This window comes from Octopus sinensis, linkage group LG18, assembly GCF_006345805.1.
Source record: "Octopus sinensis linkage group LG18, ASM634580v1, whole genome shotgun sequence".
Lineage (NCBI taxonomy): Eukaryota > Metazoa > Mollusca > Cephalopoda > Octopoda > Octopodidae > Octopus > Octopus sinensis.
In genome coordinates, this window is record NC_043014.1 from 31,228,297 (window position 1) to 31,249,173 (window position 20,877).

Here is a 20,877-nt window from a genome sequence, read left to right on the forward strand (position 1 = left end):
AGATCTAGAGAAGGGAAGACGGAGGAAAAAAAACCGGCAACGGTACACACACGGTCACATTTTGAATGTATGTATATATATATATATATGTATATATATATATATATACATATATATGTATATATTATATATATATATGTATATATATATGTATATAAAGTTAATCCAAACATGAAAACATCAAGAGAAAACACAACAATGCGAGGACGTGGAACAAATATAGTATTATTGGACGCTCAGGAAGGAAGGGAAGAAGGAGGGTTTTACGTTTCGAGTGGAGCTCTTCGTCAGAAACATAGGAAAAGGAAAGATCTAGAGAAGGGAAGACGGAGGAAAAAAAAACCGGCAACGGTACACACACGGTCACATTTTGAATGTATGTATATATATATATATATGTATATATATATATATATATATATGTATATATATACATACATACGTGTGTGTGTGCGTGTCCTAAAAAAAACAAAAAATAAAAATAAAACCTTACACCAAATGAGTGCAGTCACTGCTCCAATCTGGTCGATATTTTGCCCCCATTTCTCTGGCTTTGTCTCGTAAATCAGCACGGAATGGGTTCTGGAAACCACTGAGTACAAATACCACATTATCCATGAGCTTGCTGAATGGTTTGTTCGACTTTGATATGGCAGCTAGATAATACATGAAACAAGAGACTGAATGAGGAATAGAAAATGGTCCTCTGAGAGGAGGAATCATACAATTAATTGTAATGACAATTTTAATAGGAAAGATCTCAGATGCTTAGACCACAGACCACAAGTGTTTAAACCACTGATGCCAGACATTTAGGTTTCTGACTGCCAATGTTCAGCACTCTCACTAAGTATTTAACCCTCTAACCATTGATTTTGAAACTATAACAGAGTTCCTAGTGACGTGTCTTTAGGCAACCAACTAATCAAAAATACTTTTGCACCTTTCACCTTTGGTTTCCCAAAACACCAAACAATGTGCCTTCATACCTGCTAGAAATAGATGCGAAACATCTCTCATATCACACCATTCCATTTCTAAAAAATATTAGATAATGCTGTCTTTAACACTTTTGTTACCAACCCGGCTGAAATTGGCTCTGGCTCTGTAGTACAAATGTTTTGTTTTCATAAGTTTTGAATTAAAATCTTCCACCAAACTTTAATCACAATTTATGTTCCTAACAATAGTTTAATGATAACTAAGTTATTTTACAAAATTCTTTGTAATATTTAAAACAATTGAAAGAAACACAGAGCATCTCAAAATAAATACAGTAATTAAAGGGTTAATACAGTGTCTGAGAAAGAACAAAAGAGAAAAACTGAAATGGTCATGACTGGAATGTTCTTGATCAGAGTTTACCAAGGGCTAAAGTACTACAACAAAGATGATGTGGTTGATGACATTAAAAATGAAGGTTATACTTTCCTGCAATATATAAAGAAATATTTGGTCCATCTACTGTCATCATTTAATATCTATTTTTCCATGCTCGCATGGGTTAGATGAGTTTGTCTGAAGCAGATTTTCCATGGCTGGATGCTAACCCTCACTTGTTTCCACGAAAGGTGATATTTCTCCATAGCCAGTCATGTCCTCACAGAATATTGTAAATGAATAACATTGCTTGTATGATCGACATTCATTTACAACTACCTCATGATGTCAGTTCCTGTCCACTAAATCTACTCACATGGCTTTGGTTGGTCCAGGGTTATATTAAAAAATGCTTGCCCAAGGTGTCACACTGGGATTAAACCCCAGAACCATGTGTGCACCTTTCACATAAAATATTTAATTTGTGAAAATCCACCATGCAGGACAAACAGTTACATAACAAGTCAATTACAAAGCTTCAATGTAGTTGTCTAATTTGCTGAAATAGCAGCTAAATCTTCCTAAAATGGACACTACTGTCATTAAAAAAGTTCTAGACGGTGCAGTCATAGCTGTGGGGTAAGAAGTTTGCTTCCTAACCACATGGCTCCAGGTTCAGTCCCAATGCATGGCACCTTGGGCAAGTGCCTTCTACTATAGCCTCAGGCCAACAAAACATTGTGAGTGGACTTGGTAGATGGAAACTGAAAGAAGCCTGTCATGTATATATATACGTGTGTGTTCGTGTGCATGTATGTGTGTGTTTGTGTGCATGTATGTGTGTATTTGTCCTCCACCACCACCACCACTTGACAACAGGTGTTGGTGTGAATATGTCCCTGTAACTCAGCAGTTTGGCAAAAGAGGCCAATAGAATAAGTACCAGGCTTTACAAATAATAATAAGCACTAGGGGCAGGGGTTGACTTGTTCAAGGTTGTGCCCCAGCATGGCCACTGTCTAATGATTGAAACAAGTAAAAGAAAAGATAAAAAGATACATCGCCTAAAGGGAAAAAAAGACAACTTAGTTGTGGCTAAAATGTTTTACACCATAAAACAGTTTGATCACAATGAGCTTGAAGCTAACCAACAAGAACAACACCAACATCATGAAGAGCACCTAAAAAAGGTTTTAAAAACTGAAGCCCACAACTCACCTTTAGATGTAGTGGTTTCTGATTTGTGATGGCTATTTTTGTGGCTATTATTACTACTACTACTACTAGGAGTAGATTTGACATCGTCCCTCGATGAAGAATTAGATTTCTTTTCTTTCTTTATAATGTCTGCTTGTTTTTCTTTTCTGGAATCTTCCTTCTGATGGGTTGGTCTGTCGTTTTGTGGCATGTGGCTCCGATGACTGTCTCCATTCTTTGACTTGCTCTTCTTCACCTCCAGGACGTCTTCATCATCACTGACATTATGCTTGCGTTTCTTTTTCACCTAAACATTGGTTTAGAATTGAAGAGAAGCAGAAGCAAAAGAAGTGGAATGACCAATATAAAACACAGTAGATCATCATCATCTGCAACCTCATCATCATTGTTTTAATATTCACTTTTCCACTTGCATGAGTTGCAATTTGTTGAGGTGGATCTTCCATAGCTGGATGCCCTTCCTGTTGCCAACCCTCACCTGTTTCCAAGCAAGGCAATATTTCTTCATGACCAGGCATGTTTCCATGAAATATTGAAAATGAAGGGCACCATTTGCATGACAGTGACATTCATTTACACAACTATTACATGAAATTAAATAACACACACACCATGAGCTTCTTTCAGTTTCCATCTACCAAATCCACTTGCAAGACTTTGGTACACCCAGGGTTACTGTAGAAGACACTTGCCCAAGGTGTCGAGTAGTGGAACTGATCCTGTGTCTGCTATACTTGAGAAACAACAGATTCCTGTTTCAAGTCTTACCAGTCATTCTGTTGTAATGATGACAACGACAAGGATGTTGGGGGTGGTAGTAGTGATGATAATGATAAAGAGGATGAGAACATTGTCAACAATGATGATGATGATGATATGATGATGATAAGGAACAAATTTAGTTAATGTTACGATGGAAAACACAACTTAGATTTAAAATTTTGATGTCATTTTTTCTCTTCAGAGATGTCTTCAGTAGAATCCTAGCCAGAATATAAGTAAAAGAACTACTTGCTTGCGTGCTTCAGCACATCTACAGGTATTTCATTCTACTTACAAACGGTTTCATTTTTAATGAATTTGTTCTGTTATAAATATTTGATTTTGGAGGGGCTTTATGAGGAAATGTCAATAAAAATCACAATCAGAGTGGATCAGGTGTCTTTATGAAGTTCCATGAACTAGAAAGGTCTTTTATTGTTTAGCCTTGGGCTAGTGTTGATGGACCAAAGGCATCTAAGCCATTATAGAGCCATATTGTTCAATTTAGCCTTGCTTTTGTGAGACAGTAGGGTGTATTTGAGGGAAATTTGACTACTAATTTAACAGGTCCAGCAACCCTTGTTGTTTCACGAGAGGTTACCTTCTGGGATTAAGGTACCTCTCAACTTTTTATATCATAAATAACAAGTCTCCTAGAGTAGTTACAATGTGTCCTACATGACTAACAAGGGAAGGGGGTATCTTTATCTTTTACTAGGTGTGGTTGGAGTGTTCACTATCAGCGGGTAGGCACATAGACAAATACAGGAATACAAAGAAAACAAATGCATAATTCAATCACTGGGTTACTTCATGTGAAGGGAGATTATCGACATACACTGACTTACATTACTACTGTAACGGTGGTCAGAGCCAGCACTGATTCATCATGGTGACATACATAGATAAACAGATAACACAAAAGAATGAATGACTGACTGGTTGGAAGAATGGATGGATGGGTTAGTCTAAGTGGGTTTAAATTTACAAATGAGAAAAAAGTACTCCATATGATAAGTAGAGTTTCGGTATTTACACTTGACTTTTACAGTAGCCGCTTACCTAGTTTACATCTATAACATCTACCCATTTACCTAGTTCATTTTCTAAATATAGTATATCTCTACCTAATTCATGTTCACTACAACATCTACCTACAAACCTTGCTTATTTCTATTCTACAACAACTACCCACCGACCTAGTTCACATCTGTAGGCAAACAATGTTCACCTATCTTAAAGAACCCTGTGGTTGGTCTAAACTCCAGCTAACATTTATTTCTCTTAGCATGACCCTAGCAGAAACTACATTTCTTCATTGTGACATCAGTTTAAAAGCAGTTATATGGCTAAATTTTCTTCTTTGCTACCAAATTTGTGTCTTTGCTTGCATGAGCCTACCATCAGTTACAAGAACAGCCTTTATCTGCCCAGGAGTCAGTTGCAGCTGATAAGTGGACAATTGCAGTGAAATAGTGGACAAGTGGTGACCACAATGTAGACAATATTTGGCAAGTTGCTATCAAGAAAACTCTGAACTCAGAAGCTGACATAAAAACAATGTCAAGTTATGCATGAAATACCTTTCTTTTCTAAGACAAGTTTTCTCACACATGTAATCTTATAAAAAAAATGCTTTTGCAGCTCATTTCATTTCTTTATTATTTCATATCACTAAAATTTTCTTTAGTAACAAAATGACAGTATGATATTGTTTCTAGTAAAAGAAACTGTTTCATTTACAGTCACACACAAAATTTTCTCTGCTTGTGAAGACCTATTGAGGCAAGTGAAATCTGAATCGAAATCAGATTCGATGACTGGCATCTGTGCTAGTGGAGTGCTAAGAGTACCATATGAGCATGATCGTTGCCAGAGCAACAAACTGGCCTCCATGCCAATGGCACGTAAAAAACACCAATCGAGTGTGATCGTTACCTGCGTCGCCTTACTGGCACTTGTGCTGACGGCACGTAAAAAGATCCATTTGAGCGTGGCCATTGCTAGTACCGCCTGACTGGCCCTCGTCCCACTACACTTTGGAGTGGTTGGCGTTAGGAAGGGCATCAAGCTGTAGAAACACTGCCAGATCAGATTGGAGTCTGGTGCAGCCATCTGGTTCGCCAGACCTCAGTCAAATCGTCCAACCCATGCTAGCATGGAAAGCGGACGTTAAATGATGATGATGATGTATACATGCAATGTTAAAAATTCAACCTAACAAAAACAAATACAATGAACACAGCTGCTTTTAGCAGGAATATTCAAGTTCTTTGACCATTTTCTTTCTTTCTAGTGAAATATGAATTGTTTTGACTGTTGCTTCAAGAAAGAATATTTCTTTGTCATTGTAATTAAAGTTGATGTGTTTATGGGTTGCTTTTTTTTCTAGCAGTGAGTCCTTGGCATCTCATTTGCCAAACTCAATATTTTTGTAACAAGAATTATTTTTCTGTTTTTGTAAATGATTTTCTGCTTGTTGAACTTGTTACACATAAATTTTTTCTCTTGTACATATTTTTTCCAAATTTGATGACTGGCATCCGTGCTAGCGGGGTGCAAAGAGCACCATACGAGTGTGATCATTGACAGAGTGGCTAACCAGCTTCCATGCCGGTGGCACGTAAAAGGCACTATTCAAGTGTGATTGTTACCAGCGCCACCTTACTGATACTTGTGCCGGTGGCATGTGTAAAAACATTCAAGCGAGGTCGTTGCCAGTACCGACTGACTGGCCCCCAAGCCGGTGGCGCGTAAAAGCACCCACTACACTCTCGGAGTGGTTGGCATTAGGAAGGGCATCCAGCTGTAGAAACTCTTCCAGATCAAGATTGGAGACTGGTGCAGCCAACTGGTTCGCCAGCCCTCAGTCAAATCATCCAACCTATGCTAGCATGGAAAGCAGACGTTAAACGATGATGATGATGAGATGACAGCTTAACGTTTTAAAGTCATTTATGTTTGTATGCTCTTATTTAAAACAACTTTTAGTGACCATTATGTGTGGACAGTCCTCCTATGTTAAACTAAATTTGACTGAATTTAGTTTGGGGCCAACTTTTGTCTCTGTGAATAAAAGATTAATTTGATCTATTACTTGAATTAAGGTTTCTGTTTCTCATTATTTTGTTTAAATAACATGGTTCAGTGTTCGGAATTATACCCATAATATATTGGTATAAGGCATGATTAGGACTTACCTCTGGGGTACTGTTGGTATTGGTGCTGGATCTTATTTCAAGATAGGTCGAACGGGCTTGATTGGATGCAGCTCGAATAGCTGCAGCACCTACAAGCGAGGAGAGAAAAACCTTTTTAATACAAACCCCACAGATGCAGGCATGGCTGTGTGGTAAGTAGCTTGCTTTCCAACCACATGATTCCAGGTTCAGTCTCACTTCATGGTCCCTTGGGCAAGTATTTTTTGCTACAGCCCATGGGCCAACCAAAACTTTGTGAGTAATTTGGCAGACAGAAACTAAAAGAAACCCATCATACACATATATGTGTGTGTGTATGTTTGCATTTCCTTGTCTTGACATCACTTGTTAGTTGTAAATTATTGTCACTGTCATATACAAGCAGTCTCATTCCTTTCTAATATCATCTTCCTTGGAATCAGGTGAGGGTTGGCAACTAGAAAGGCATCTGTTCATAGAAAATCTGTCTCAATAAACTCCAACTATTCCATGCAAACACAGAAACATGGACATTAAAATGATGATGATGAGCCCTGATCAAGAAGACCTATGATTAAAAGTGTTCCAACCCTTATCATCCTGGCCTATTTTTCAAACAAAGTGTATCTAGAACTACATTACTTAATGTCTCTTTTCTCATTTAAGACAGCAGAATATGATTTGAGGGAAAAGTGGCTATTATTACTAGCAGGTCAGTTAAGCATACAGAAGTTTCCTGGTGTTGGTGGAGGTAGTCTTAGCCTATGTGTATATGTATAGTGAGAGTGCGAGAAGAAATAAAAAAGTACACACACACACATACATACGTCGTTGTCATTATTATTTAACATCTGTTTTCCATGCTGGCATGGGTTGGATGGTTTCTCAGAAGCTGGCAAGCCAAAGAGCTACACAGGGTTCAATTGTTGTTTTGGCACAGTTTCTATGGCTCAATGCCCTTCCTAATGACAACTACTTTACAGAATGCAGTGTGTACTTTTTATGCAGCACCAGCATGAGAGCTTTTTATGTGGCACCAGCAAAGGGTGCCACCTTATCTTGAATACCAAAATGCAAGATCTAGTCAAATACATACACATCACTAATAATGAATTTTTACTCAGACTGCTAGCAATTTGTGACACCAGTGATATATCAATCACTGTTTTTCTACATCAGTAGAAGCAAAATTTGTCTAAGCAAAGTGGAGATTTGCTGCTGATGATGTGTAAAGACACAGAAATCTGGATTTAGCAACTCCACCATTGCTGGATGCTTTTTGTCTTCTAGTGCTAAAGCACCATACATCTATACAAGAAACTTTCTCAAGATGAATGCTGCAGTCTTTGTAGCTTTCAGTTGTATATAATATATACATGTTAGCCCTTTTGCATTTAAACTGACCATATATGACCCAAGTATTCTACCTGCTTTACATTCAAAGTTGCCATATCTAGCCTCTTACACCTATCCTACATTGACACTAAAAATAAACAATCACATCACTGAAACCTCAAAGCTATGAGATAATGCTTGGTTAATTCAAAACAATATGAATAAATAAAGCATTATATCTAACAGAGCAATCTGAACACTAAAAGGTTAAATAAGATATAAAAGAATACTATATATCTATACTACTGAAAGCTACAAACTGTAGACATGGCTGTATAGTAAGAAGCTTGCTTCCCAACCACATGGTTCCAGGATCAGTCCCACCTTGGGCAAGTATATTCTACTATAGCCTTGGCTGACCAAAGCCTTGCGAATGGATTTAGTAGATGGAAACTGAAAGAAGCTAGTTGTGTGTGTGTATATATATATATATTTATACACACACACACACATATATATATATGTATGTATGTATATTTATGTGTCTATGTTTGTCCCCCCACCATTGCTTGACAACCGATGTTGGTGTGTTTACGTCCCCGGTTTGGCAAAAGAGGCAAGTAGAATAAGTCCTAGGGTTGATTTGTTTGACTAAAGTTGGTGCTCCAGCATGGCTGTAGTTGAATGATTGAAACAAGTAAAGGAATAAAAGAATCAATATTTAACATCTATTTTCTATATTGACATGGGTTGGACTGCTTGACAAGACCTGGCAAGTCCAGGGTCTGCACAAGGTTTCATAGTCTGTTTTGGGTTGGTTTCTATGGCTGGATGCTTTTCCTAATGCCAACAACTTTATAGAGTGTACTGGGTGTTTTTTACATAGCACCATCACCAGTGCTTTTCACATGGTACCTGCACCAGTACTTTTTGTATATTTTTGGTACACACACACACACATTACATGCATACATATATATCCACCCACTATCATTCCTCATCTCCAGTTCATTTTACATCCACTGTTCATTGTTATTGTAAGTTACTTGAACTGATAACAGGTCCCACTCCGGTTCATCAACAGGAAGGACATCTAGTTGTAAAAAGTAATTGCTTCTACAATATGAAGATTCAAACGTTCAAACTAGAAAAAATAAACCACCACATAATGCATGTGGTAAATAGCTTGCTTACCATCCACATGGTTACAGGTTCAGTCCCACTGTGTGGCACCTTGGGCAAGTATCTTCTACTATAGCCTTGGGCCAACCAAAGCCTTGTGAGTGGATTTGGTAGATGGAAACTGAAATAAGCCCGTCGTATATATGTATATATGTGTGTGTATATGTTTGTCCCCACCAACATCACTTGACAACCAATGTTGGTGTGTTTACGTCCCCGTAACTTAGCGGTTCGGCAAGAGACTGATAGAATAAGTACTAGGCTTACAAAGAATAAGTCCTGGGGTCAATTTGCTCAACTAAAAGACAGTGCTCCAGCATGGCCACAGTCAAATGACTGAAACAAGTAAAAGAGTAAACTGTAGTAAGAAAGGTAGTGATAATAGTATTAGAGAAGCAAGGGATTGAGACATCAAATGGCCATAGTTTAACAGCAAACTGGCAACTAATATCAAAAAAGATCTCTTCTGAGCCAATACGTAAGTAGTTTCATGATATTCTTTCCTGGAAAGAATATTCTTCTATTTCAGGTAATATCCTTCTTGTCTCTTCTCTTGTTTCTAAATTATCAAACTTTTACTTTTCCATCAACCATTAGCCCATTCTCAAGTTATGTTCTTTCTGTCTCTTGTATTGCTACTAAATTAGCAAACCTATATTCACTCTCATTTTTTTGTACCTCTTCTTAATTGCGAGACATAATGAAGAACACAGAATAAAGTGTAGTCTTTTTTTACCCTCCAAAAAGACAACAAAACATCTACAGTGGGTTTGAACTCAAGGTGATCAAGTAATGATTTGTATACCATATCCATGATGTAGTACAGGAGGAGACAATTGTTCAACGTAAGATTCTAGCAAGAAAATACACATTTTTTTGAATAAAGTCAAATATAACCATGAATGGAAATAAGTTAACTAAAATAAGGGAAGATCATTCTGAATTTAGAATTAAAGATCAATCATAAATGCACAATGGATGTGAGATTTGCATGCTGGACCACTAACCACATGGTCAAGAATTCAAAACATGCAGCAGCTATTTTGTTTTACCTTTAGGCAAGGCACAAAATTGTTCTTAGTTCAGACTTTGTGACTGATAAACAGGTTATATCTCAACTTCACAGATGGATAACTGAGTAGTTAATAATAGGAAAAACATGGCTGACTTGTTAATTATAAGAAGGACAATGAACTGTCATACTGTACAAATTTAGAAAAAAATAATTTTAAAATCTGACTTGAGCAGCCATGAAAAAAGAAAGTTGAAAAATTATTAATAAAAAATATCCTTTTGTTAACACTAGAGTTTATGTTAATGGTGATGATGATGATGATAATGATGATGATAATGATGATGATGATGGTGGTGGTGATAAGGGTAATGATGATGGTGATGGTATGCGGAAGAGGAGAAGAGTATTATCTCTTTCACAAATCTTCAGAACTTAAACATAATACCATCAATGATGATAATGGGGATTACAGATGATATGACTATAATGATAAAGATGACTAAGATTGTGGAAAAGATGATCACAATAGTAATAAGAGTGACAGTAGTGACCATAATAATAACGATAATGATGATTATAGGGGTTTGTAGTGATTATGATAATAGTGATGATTAATTTGAATAGGGAGCAAAAATAAAATGATTTATGCTCGTGAGTTTTCTTCCAAGCAGAGATATTTTAATTTGAAGACTCAGAAGCAAAAGAGAGCAAAATTTACCTGTTAAAGGTGAACTTTCTGGTTTTTCCTTTTGTCGAGCAAAGAGGCTTCCAACTTTTAAATCTTTTTTATCCTCCTCATCTTGGCGGAAAAAGAAGGCACCAATTTTCTTTGGATTATTCTATAATATTGAACAATAAATTAATAATGATGATGATGATGATGATGATGATGGCATTATCTATTCTCTTGTACAAGAGTGTAAAAATTACATACTGAGCAGAGAATACAAAAAAACTCTAAGTACTGTAATGGAAAATCTATCAGCAGGTAGTAATGAAATGGTTATGAACATTTGATAAACTAGTATCACCACTGAACTATGCAAGCAGGCATCACTCTTTGTCAATCTCAAATGGGAACATCACATCTTGTGACTCAATCTTCAGTTCAGTCTTAATTGAAGAAAGTTACTGAAGAGGTAGACAGAAAAATAGGTCCTGAAGCCTACTTGCAAAGAAGTAAAAAAATCTGACATGGTATGTTGACATGTTATGGGAAAAAGAAATAGCTAAAATTTCACATCATATTTACTATAAAAGTGTGTGATGGGATCTAAATTGTCTTAAAAACTTATAATTGCATGAATAACACGTTGTCGCATAAGCTAAGAGTAGATTATCTGTAATAATCCAGTGTCTAAGTCTTTTTATATGTCATTTTAAATAAACTAAATTGAAATAATAGAAATAATCTGAAAAAATGATTAAAGCTTAGATTCTGGGGATTTTTGTCTTAATAAATGTGGGTAAGCAAAAACTTTAAATCTATGTGTTACATACACCCTTAATTTTAATTTTCATGAAAAATAATGCATAACCTCTACCTGGACATAGCCTGCCCACTTATGCATACCTTTCCTTCTTGTGACACAAACCCTACTTGTGAAGACCTGTTGAGGCAAGTGAAAATCAAAATCGAAATCGATCAACATCAATGGAAATTGTAGCTGAGATACCAGTGCCAGTGGCATATAAGAGAACCATCCGAACGTGGCCGTTGCCAGTGCCGCCCCGACAGGCCTCCGTGCCGGTGGCACGTAAAAAGCACCATCCGATTGTGGCCGTTTGCCAGCCTCGTCTGGCACCTGTGCAGGTGGCACGTAAAAAGCACCCACTACACTCACGGAGTGGTTGGCGTTAGGAAGGGCATCCAGCTGTAGAAACACTGCCAGATCAGACTGGGCCTGGCGCAACCTACTGGCTCCCCAGACCCCAGTTGAACCGTCCAACCCATGCTAGCATGGAAAACGGACATTAAATGATGATGATGATATAGATGGAATTTGATGGTCCCAATTTCATATTTTGCTCTCCAGAGAACTCTCTGGAATGACTACATAACAAACTGGACTAGTTAATATCTTGACAACTTTCAATAAAGAGTGACTGTTTCTGATAATTAGGGAAAAATCTACCAATTCAGCTGGTTAAAGACTGGACGAATGAAAAATATACTTTATCTTGATACTCATAAAATACTTCTATTATGCAACTTAATCCAACTTACTGATCTAGTCAATAAAAGGGTTTATATAGAGTACCAAAATTCAAAAATGGCAAAGTACCTCACTTGATTGTACAGTGCATGTGCATAAACTATTACAAAGGAAAAGCTTTAAGCAACCTTGAAATAAATCAATTTAACTATGCTTTTTGTGTTCACATTGTTAACTTATGTGTACACTACATGTTATAAGCCTGTTTCAGCTATTTACTAACAAAATGGTTCATTTCATATACTTAAATAAAAACATAAGACATGAAACCAATTTTTCATTTATACAAACTGGTCACTCTACGTAGTTTCGAAGAAAAGTTACATGCTGATGTAACTGGGCTCCTTACCCAATTTCCTCCTCAAGCTATCCCCACCACACACCATTTATCTATCACTGACCCCTCCATCACCTACCCTAACTGCTGTAATTTAATGTGAGCAGAAGTGCGTATTTCATCATCTTTTTCTCTGATACTGGTGCCTAAGACCATTTCACTTGCTATTCATCATTCATTCTTTACACTGTTCCTCTTCACTCACATTTTCCATTGATTGCCCTTCTATGCCATCAAACTTCCTTCTTCACCACCATACATCTCTCACTCTTGCCATGAACTAATCTACCTTTCCCCACACACATTCTCACAGCCTACTTATTTTATCAGTCTCTTTTGTCATACCACTAAGTTATGGAGACATAAGCACACCAACATCAGTTGTCAAGTGATGGTGGGGGGACAAACACAGACACACACACACATATAATATATACACACGACAAGCTACTTTCAGTTTCCATCTACTAAATCCACTCACAAGACTTAGGTTGGCCCAAGGCTATGATAGAAGACACTTGCCCAAGGTGACATGTAGTGGAACTGAACCTGGAACCATGTGATTGGGAAGCAAGCTTCTTACCACACAGCCACTCCTGCACCTATATATATATATATTTTATGTACATATACTTACTAAATCATCCTCTTCATTGTCCACTGTGCTTACAGTAGCACGTGATCGGTTTTCTGAAGATGGGGGAGAATGAAATTTTATAAATGATAAGCCATAATTGGTAGTCTGAAATTTAATGAGTAGAAAAAAAATAAACATTAAACATGATGATGATGATGATTGCTTCTAACATGGGCACAATGCTTCAAGTTGCAGTGGAGAGGGACAACCAATTACATCAACCCTAGTACTTCACCAATACTTTATTTTATCAACCCTGAAAAGATGGAAGGCGAAACTGATCTCAGCAGGATTTGAACTCAAAATGTAGTATCCAAAGAAATACCACAAAGCATTTTGTCTGATTCTCTACTGACTCTGCCAATCCATATAGCAGGCACAGAGATAGAAATTTAGAAGGGTGTTAGGTGATCAAATCAACTCTGGTACTTGATTTGTACTTTATTTTGTTGATATCAGAGAGATGAATGGCAAAGTTGACCTCAGTAGAAGCTAAGATTGTAAAGGGGTCTAACTAAATACCTCAAGGCACTTTATCCAATGCTCTACTGATTATGCCAACCAATAATAATAATAATAATAATAATAATAACAATAATAATAGTAGTAGTAGTAGTAGTAGTAGTAGTAGTAGTAGTAGTAGTAGTAGTAGTAATAATAATAATAATAATAATAATAATAATAATAATAATAATAATAATAATAATGATGATAATAATTCTTTCTACTAAAGGCACAAGGCCTGAAATTTTGGAGATATTTTGGAGATATTTGATTACATCAATCTGAGTGTTCAACTGGTGCTTATTTCATTGACCCCAAACGGATGAAAGGCAAAGTTGACGTTGGCAGAATTTGAACTCAGAATGTAAGGACAGATGCAGGGGAGTAGTATATTTGATTAAACTATCACCAGATAAGGGATATTCATGTTACTGATTTCCACCTATCCAACAGAGATGAAAAGCAAAGTTAACTTCTGCCTGGACAAACTCTGAAAACAGGTGGATACAGCAAAATTAAATACTGTTAGACAAAAAGTGGAGAAGCTTTTTTATGCAGGAAGGCCTCACTGAAGTTATCAGCCATCTGACAAGGCCATATTTCAAAAAACTTTTCACACTGCTAAACCTATTATTTTATAAAATATAATTATTCATAAAATCATACAACAAAATGTTAAAAAAAAAAAAAAGGCAGCATTTTGAAGTAAATACATCCACGATAACTTTTCGTATTTTTTTTCTTTCCTTTGTTTTTTTTTTAAAAACAATTGCAGAGGATTTCAATGTTTTAACCCTTTAACATTGAGATTACTCCATCAAGTGTAATGCTTATTTACTCACACTGCTTTGAGTTAACCATGAATTATCATCAGCTTCAAGATTTCAATGATGCGATTGTTTATTTTTAGAATGACGTTACTGAATAACAATTGTGAAGGTGCATGGCTAAGTGGTTAGGGTATTCAGCTCATGATTGTAAGGTCATGAGTTCAATTCCTGGTGGTGCACTGTGTCCTTGAGCAAGACACTTTATTTCATGTTGCTCCAGTCCACTCAGCTGGAAAAAAATGATTTGTACCTGCAATTCAAAGGGCCAGCCTGGTCACATTCTATGTCATACTGAATTTCGCTGAGAACTACAATAAGAATACGCAGGACTGAGAAGTGCTCAGCCACTTGCATGTTTATTTCATGAGTAGGCTGTTCCATTGAACAAATCAATTGGAGCGCTTGTTGTTGTAACTGAAGGAATGCCAGTTAGAATGACATTATAGAGTAAATGTGAGAAGTTGGATCTGGGCAATTTGAATGTAAAATATAGGGACAATAACTGAGCCAGATATGGTCAGTTTAAATGCTAAAAGGGTTAGATATAATTGTAATTACATTAAATAGGTAATTACAGCTGTAAGTAAAGAAATTTAATAGGTATTTATAAATCACATTTAGTTGAAAAGTGACAGGCTTGAAATAAAATAAAATCAACAGGAATATTCTAGTATAATAATTTTTCCAGAAATGTCAAACTTCGTCCAGAGGGTTTCATGTGACTGTGTGTGTGTGTGTGTGTGTATATATACACACAAACACACATCTATCTAGAAGTGCATATGCACTTATACATTTGTTGCTTAGTTTTGTGAACAATCATCTACTCATAACAAGCTATACAGTATTACATACATTCTGTTTTATTATTGGTGAATGCTAATGTTTAATTATGACCTTTTCTCTGTGTTTTACATGAGATGTCACAAAAAAACCCAACACCCTCGCCTTCCCAAAGAACTAAATAATAACCATGATAAAACAATACTCAATCTAAATAAAAACAAACACACATTGTGTGTGTGTATGTGTGTGGGGGAGCATGTTAAAAGAAGAGAGAAAAAGGTGGATAATAGGAACAGTAATAAACTAATAAAGTTAGCGAATGAATGAATGGAGGTTATCTATCTATCTGTCTAAACACACAAACAATGGAGAAAGAGAGAAAGAGAGAGAGTGGTTAGTGCATGTTACAAGCGGTTAGTGCATGTTACAATGTGGATCATTGCAAGCTAGAGATAGACTTCTATTGTATTAAGGATCATTGTATGTAACGTTGTGTGTAGAATATATATATATATATATATATATTATATATATATATACACACACATATATATATATATAGGTTTTTTTTTTTTTTTACTTGTTTCAGTCATTTGACTGCGGCCATGCTGGAGCACCGCCTTTAGTCGAGCAACTCGACCCCGGGACTTATTCTTTTTGTAAGCCCAGTACTTATTCTATCGGTCTCTTTTTGCCGAACCGCTAAGTGACGGGGACGTAAACACACCAGCATCGGTTGTCAAACAATGCTAGGGGAACAAACACAGACACAAACACACACACACACATATATATATATATATATATATACACATATATACGACAGGCCTCTTTCAGTTTCCGTCTACCAAATCCACTCACAAGGCATTGATCGGCCCGGGGCTATAGCAGAAGACACTTGCCCAAGATGCCACGCAGTGGGACTGAACCCGGAACCATGTGGTTGGTTAGCAAGCTACTTACCACACAGCCACTCCTGTGCCTATATATATATATATATATATATATATATATATATATATATATAGAGAGAGAGAGAGAGAGAGGAGAGGTGGAGTACAGTAGAAGACCAAGCAGTAGAAAAACAAAAGCAGTTGTGTGGGTTCAAGGGAAACTGGGTTTTACACAGCAAGAGCTAAAGATCTAAATAGAGTTGTTTAGCAACAAGTCCACCTTAGTCATGTAGAAGCTTCATAAGCCATTGCTGTTGTGACCATCTCCTCTTCCTTTCAGGTATAATGTATATATTACTCAGTTTTCCAATGTGTTTTGCATTTTTTGGGGAACTGCCAGATGTGACCTAAAGAGTTGGTTACTTTTTCTTTTTTTACAAGAATGCTGATGCTAGCTTATTGGGTCATAAAGAGCAACATTTATTCTTGTAGAGGAAATAGAGAAGAAATACAGGGCAAAGCAGTAGACTATTTAACCTTTTAGCATTCAGATTATTCTATCAAATAGAATGCTTATTCATTCACATTATTCTGAATCAATCACACATTGTCTCATGGTTTCAAGATTTCCTTGTGATTGTTTACTTTTAAAATGACATGGTAGGTAGGTGTGATCCACACATTGGAGAATCCAGTACAGCACACCAAAGAAGACACAGGTGAAATAAACTGAGGAAGACGTGAAGTCGCAGCATCTCAACCTTGAGTATGCTAAGCTCAGTGCCATGAATCAGAAAGCATAGAATAACATCAGCAGAGTTCATCATCCAGCAGCATATTGGTTGAGAAGACAGCCTCCCCATCCAGTCACCAGCTAGGGACCAGTCATTGTCATTCATCAGGTGCATGAGCTGGATCTGGTTGGTTTGAACATAATACAGGTAGAATATTTGGGCTGGATGTGGTTGGTTTAGATACTAAAAGGTTAATGAATATTTTCAGTAAAGAAGGATTTGTTTGTGAAACCCATAGTTTGCTTCCAGATATGACCTATGATGCCATTAATGGAGGTTGTAATAGTTCAGTTGTGTGGTTCAGAAGGTCACTTCACAATGATATGGTTTCAGGTTCAACTCCAAAGTGTGACACATTGAGCAAGTGTCCTCTGCCTTAACCTTGAGGTCAACTAAAACTTGAAAATGAAATTTAGTAGATGCAAATTGTGTGAAAGCCCACTGAAAGAACTGCTCCTGTTCTTGGGAGGTTGACTTAATTCGTTGCCAAGTGTATACACCACCATCAGGGCTTAAGTCGAGTCCACTATATTGCAAGCATTGAGGAAAATGCCCTGCCTGAGGAAGACTTCCAATCTGCATCAAACCAATATTGGAGACCCTGAAAAATGTTATGGAAACTGCTCTTTCTTTCTGACTAAGCAAAACAAAAACAGCCCTTCAAAGCTGTCGACACTTTGACACTGAAAAAAAAAATAAACAGCTGCTCTAAGTTAAAATTTATTTTGAATATGAAAAGAAAACTACCTGTCTAAGATCAAGATGTTACTACAGATTACATGGGTCTGCAAATTCAGATTTACATCTTTGAAGAAATTATTGGAGTAACATAATGCCTTTTCTAATTAACCCTTTAGCATGTAATCCAGCCAAATCTGGCCCAAATATTCCACTTGTTTTATGTTAAAACTGACCAGACCCAACCTCTCAAACCTACCCAACAATATCATTCTAAAAATATACAAACACACCACTGAAATCTTGAACCTACAAGATAATGTGTGATTAATTTAAAACAATGTAAATAAATAAGCATTGCATCTCACAAAGAAATCTTAATGCTAGATAGTTAAATAACCAATCAATTTTATAGTGAATAGTTAGTATCAGAAAGAGTATACTTGGGACATGGTTAGCGAAATTGGAATAGAAAGTGAAAATACTATATGTAGTATTTCATAAATGAAAGCATTTCAGTAAAGTTATATATTTTCAAGGTTAGGTCAAATTTCATTAATCAAAATATATTGAATTTCTGTTAATAAAGTATATACTGTTATACTGGGTAACCATGTAGCTCCTCTACAGCAACACACCTGTTTCTATCATTCTGTTACACTTTAACCTCTCATCACCTGGCACAAGGCCATGTTTTCCAATGCCCCTTCTCTCTACTGCTCAAAGGATCTTTGTCTTGTAAATTAGTTGGTGACCCCACCAGTGGTGGTGCATCTAGTCCACACTGTAAAAACATGCCAAAACAAACCTCGCTGACACTGGTACCACATAAAAAGCACTCAGCCCACTCTGTAAGGTGGTTGGTGTTAGGAAGGGCATCCAGCTATAAAAACATCTACCCAAATAGCCAGTGAAGTCTGGTGCAGTCTTCTGCCTAGCCAGCCCCTGTCAAATTGTCTGACCCATGCCAGCATGGAAAACAAGTGTTAAATAATGATGACGATGATGATTAGGCTTCTGTAAGGTGGTAAACTGGCAGACTTGTGAGCGTTTCAGGCAAAATGCTTAGCGGCATTTTGTCTGTCTTTACGTTCTGAGTTCAAATTCTGCCAATGTCACCTTTGCCTTTCATACTTTTGGGGGTCAATAAAATATGTACCAGTTGAACACTGGGGTTAATGTTATCAATATATCCCCTTCCTGGAAATTACTGGCCTTGTACCAAAATTTCAAACTTAGAATATTAGACTTCTGTTAATTGATTATAATCGATTACTGAAGTAACAATTAGGTTTTAGTTAATCAACTATATTTCTTCCTTAATAAGCTATATTCTATTTCTAACCAACTACACACCTTTTTTAGTGGTGGCTTAGTGGTTAGGGAGTTGGATTCATGATTGTAAGATTGAAGATTGTGGTTTCAATTCCTGGACCCGACGATATGTGTTCTTGAGCCACACACTTCATTTCACATTGTTCCAGGTTACTCAGCTGGCAGAAATGAGTAATCCTGTGACAGACCAGCATCCCATTCAGATGAGGAATATATATGCCATGGAAACCAGGAAACTGGTGCTTATGAGTCAGTATGACTTGGGAAGGACCTCTGATCCCCCTTTTTTTTATACACCATCTTTATACAAACAATAAAGAAAAAGATAAACCAAGCAATTTTAGCAAAAAAAAAAAAAAATATTAATCAAATTAAAAAGAGAATGCAAAACAGAACAAAACTAACCTTGTTAAATGGCTGAGTACATATTATTTTTACTCGGTCCCACTTCTCTTCAGTTGCAGGCTTGCTTAACTTTTCTGAACCAAACATGCGTACACTGAATCGATTTGTATTATTCCGGCTTTCCATTGGAGACATAAATGATGATGTGACAAGAATAACCTGATAAACAGGAAAAAGAAGAATATATATAATAGTCATTTTTGCTATAGGCACAAGGTCTGAAATTATAGGTGAGGGGGCTAGTCAATCTCACTGATCCCTGTACTTGACTGGTATTTATTTTTATGATCTCGCATGGATGTAAGGCAAAATCAGCCTTAGCAGAATTTGAACTAAAACCAGAAGAAATGACACAAAGCATTTTGTCTGACATGTTAACAATTCTGCCATGACTCCACTTTTAATATTGATCTCAAATTGTAGCACAAGGCCAGTAGGTTTGGGGGAGGAGCTAGGTTGATTAAATCAACTCCAGTGCTCAACGGGTACTTATTTTACTGACTCCAAAAAAATGAAAGGCAAAGCCAACCTTGGCAGAATTTGAATTCAGAATGTAAAGATGGACAAAATGCCATTCTGTCAGGTTTACTAATGATTCTTATTTCTTTATTGCCCACAAGGGGCTAAACATAGAGGGGACAAACAAGGACAGACAAAGGGATTGAGTTAATTACATCGACCCCAGTGTGTAACTGGTACTTAATTTATCAACCCCGAAAGGATGAAAGGCAAAGTCGACTTCGGCGGAATTTGAACTCAGAACGTAACGGGAGACGAAATGCTGCCAAGCATTTCGCCCGGCATGCTAACGTTTCTGCCAGCTTGCCACTATAGTAGTAGTAGTAGTAGTAGTAGTAGTAGTAGTAGTAGCAGTAGTAGTAGATGATGATAACAGTTGCATTAAGACAAACCTTGAAATCTTCATTGTGAGATGAGGATCGTCCCACCAAAACCTCAATAAAAGCAGAGCCATCATTTCCGATATCAATTGAGTGGATTTTTGAGGCTTTTTCAAACTGAAGATAGACAAAATATAAGAAATGAATTTTTAAAAATAACCAAGTTAATATTTCATTTTTTCAAAAAAAACAAAAAAACAATAATAATTGGGAGAGAGAGATAGGAAAGAGAAAGAAAGAGATAGAATATATATATATGCATATTTGAAAAAAAGAGTATGTGTGAGAGGAAGGATGAAGGCAAAGTAAATAACAACAGCAGAATTTGTTAAAAGCAACTCAGAACATAAAGTAGCATAACTAAATACTGCAAATATATTCTTTAGCACACTAATGATTTAACTATACACTTGTAGTAATAATGGTTTCAAATTTTGGCACAACTTTGGGGGCAGAGGCTAGTCGATTACATCAACCCCAGTGTTCAATTGATACTTAATTTATCAACCCTGAAAGGATGGAAAGCCAAAGCTGACCTTGGCGAAATTTGAA

The 20,877-nt window shown here is 36.6% G+C and overlaps 1 protein-coding gene across 3 annotated transcripts in view; it reads right to left on the reverse strand.

The window, feature by feature from the left end:
* Nucleotides 1–20,877, reverse strand: part of LOC115221560 (DNA repair protein XRCC1) — a 47,842-nt gene that overhangs the window by 18,491 nt on the left and 8,474 nt on the right. For all 3 annotated transcript variants that reach the window (XM_036510847.1, XM_029791762.2, XM_029791763.2), the window contains exons 3-9: nucleotides 20,338–20,442; nucleotides 19,427–19,585; nucleotides 13,202–13,306; nucleotides 10,730–10,850; nucleotides 6,501–6,589; nucleotides 2,539–2,824; nucleotides 494–656 (exon numbers count right to left, since the gene is read on the reverse strand). In XM_036510847.1, coding sequence (XP_036366740.1) covers nucleotides 494–656; nucleotides 2,539–2,824; nucleotides 6,501–6,589; nucleotides 10,730–10,850; nucleotides 13,202–13,306; nucleotides 19,427–19,585; nucleotides 20,338–20,442 — 1,028 coding nt within the window. The remainder of the gene's footprint in view (nucleotides 1–493; nucleotides 657–2,538; nucleotides 2,825–6,500; nucleotides 6,590–10,729; nucleotides 10,851–13,201; nucleotides 13,307–19,426; nucleotides 19,586–20,337; nucleotides 20,443–20,877) is intronic.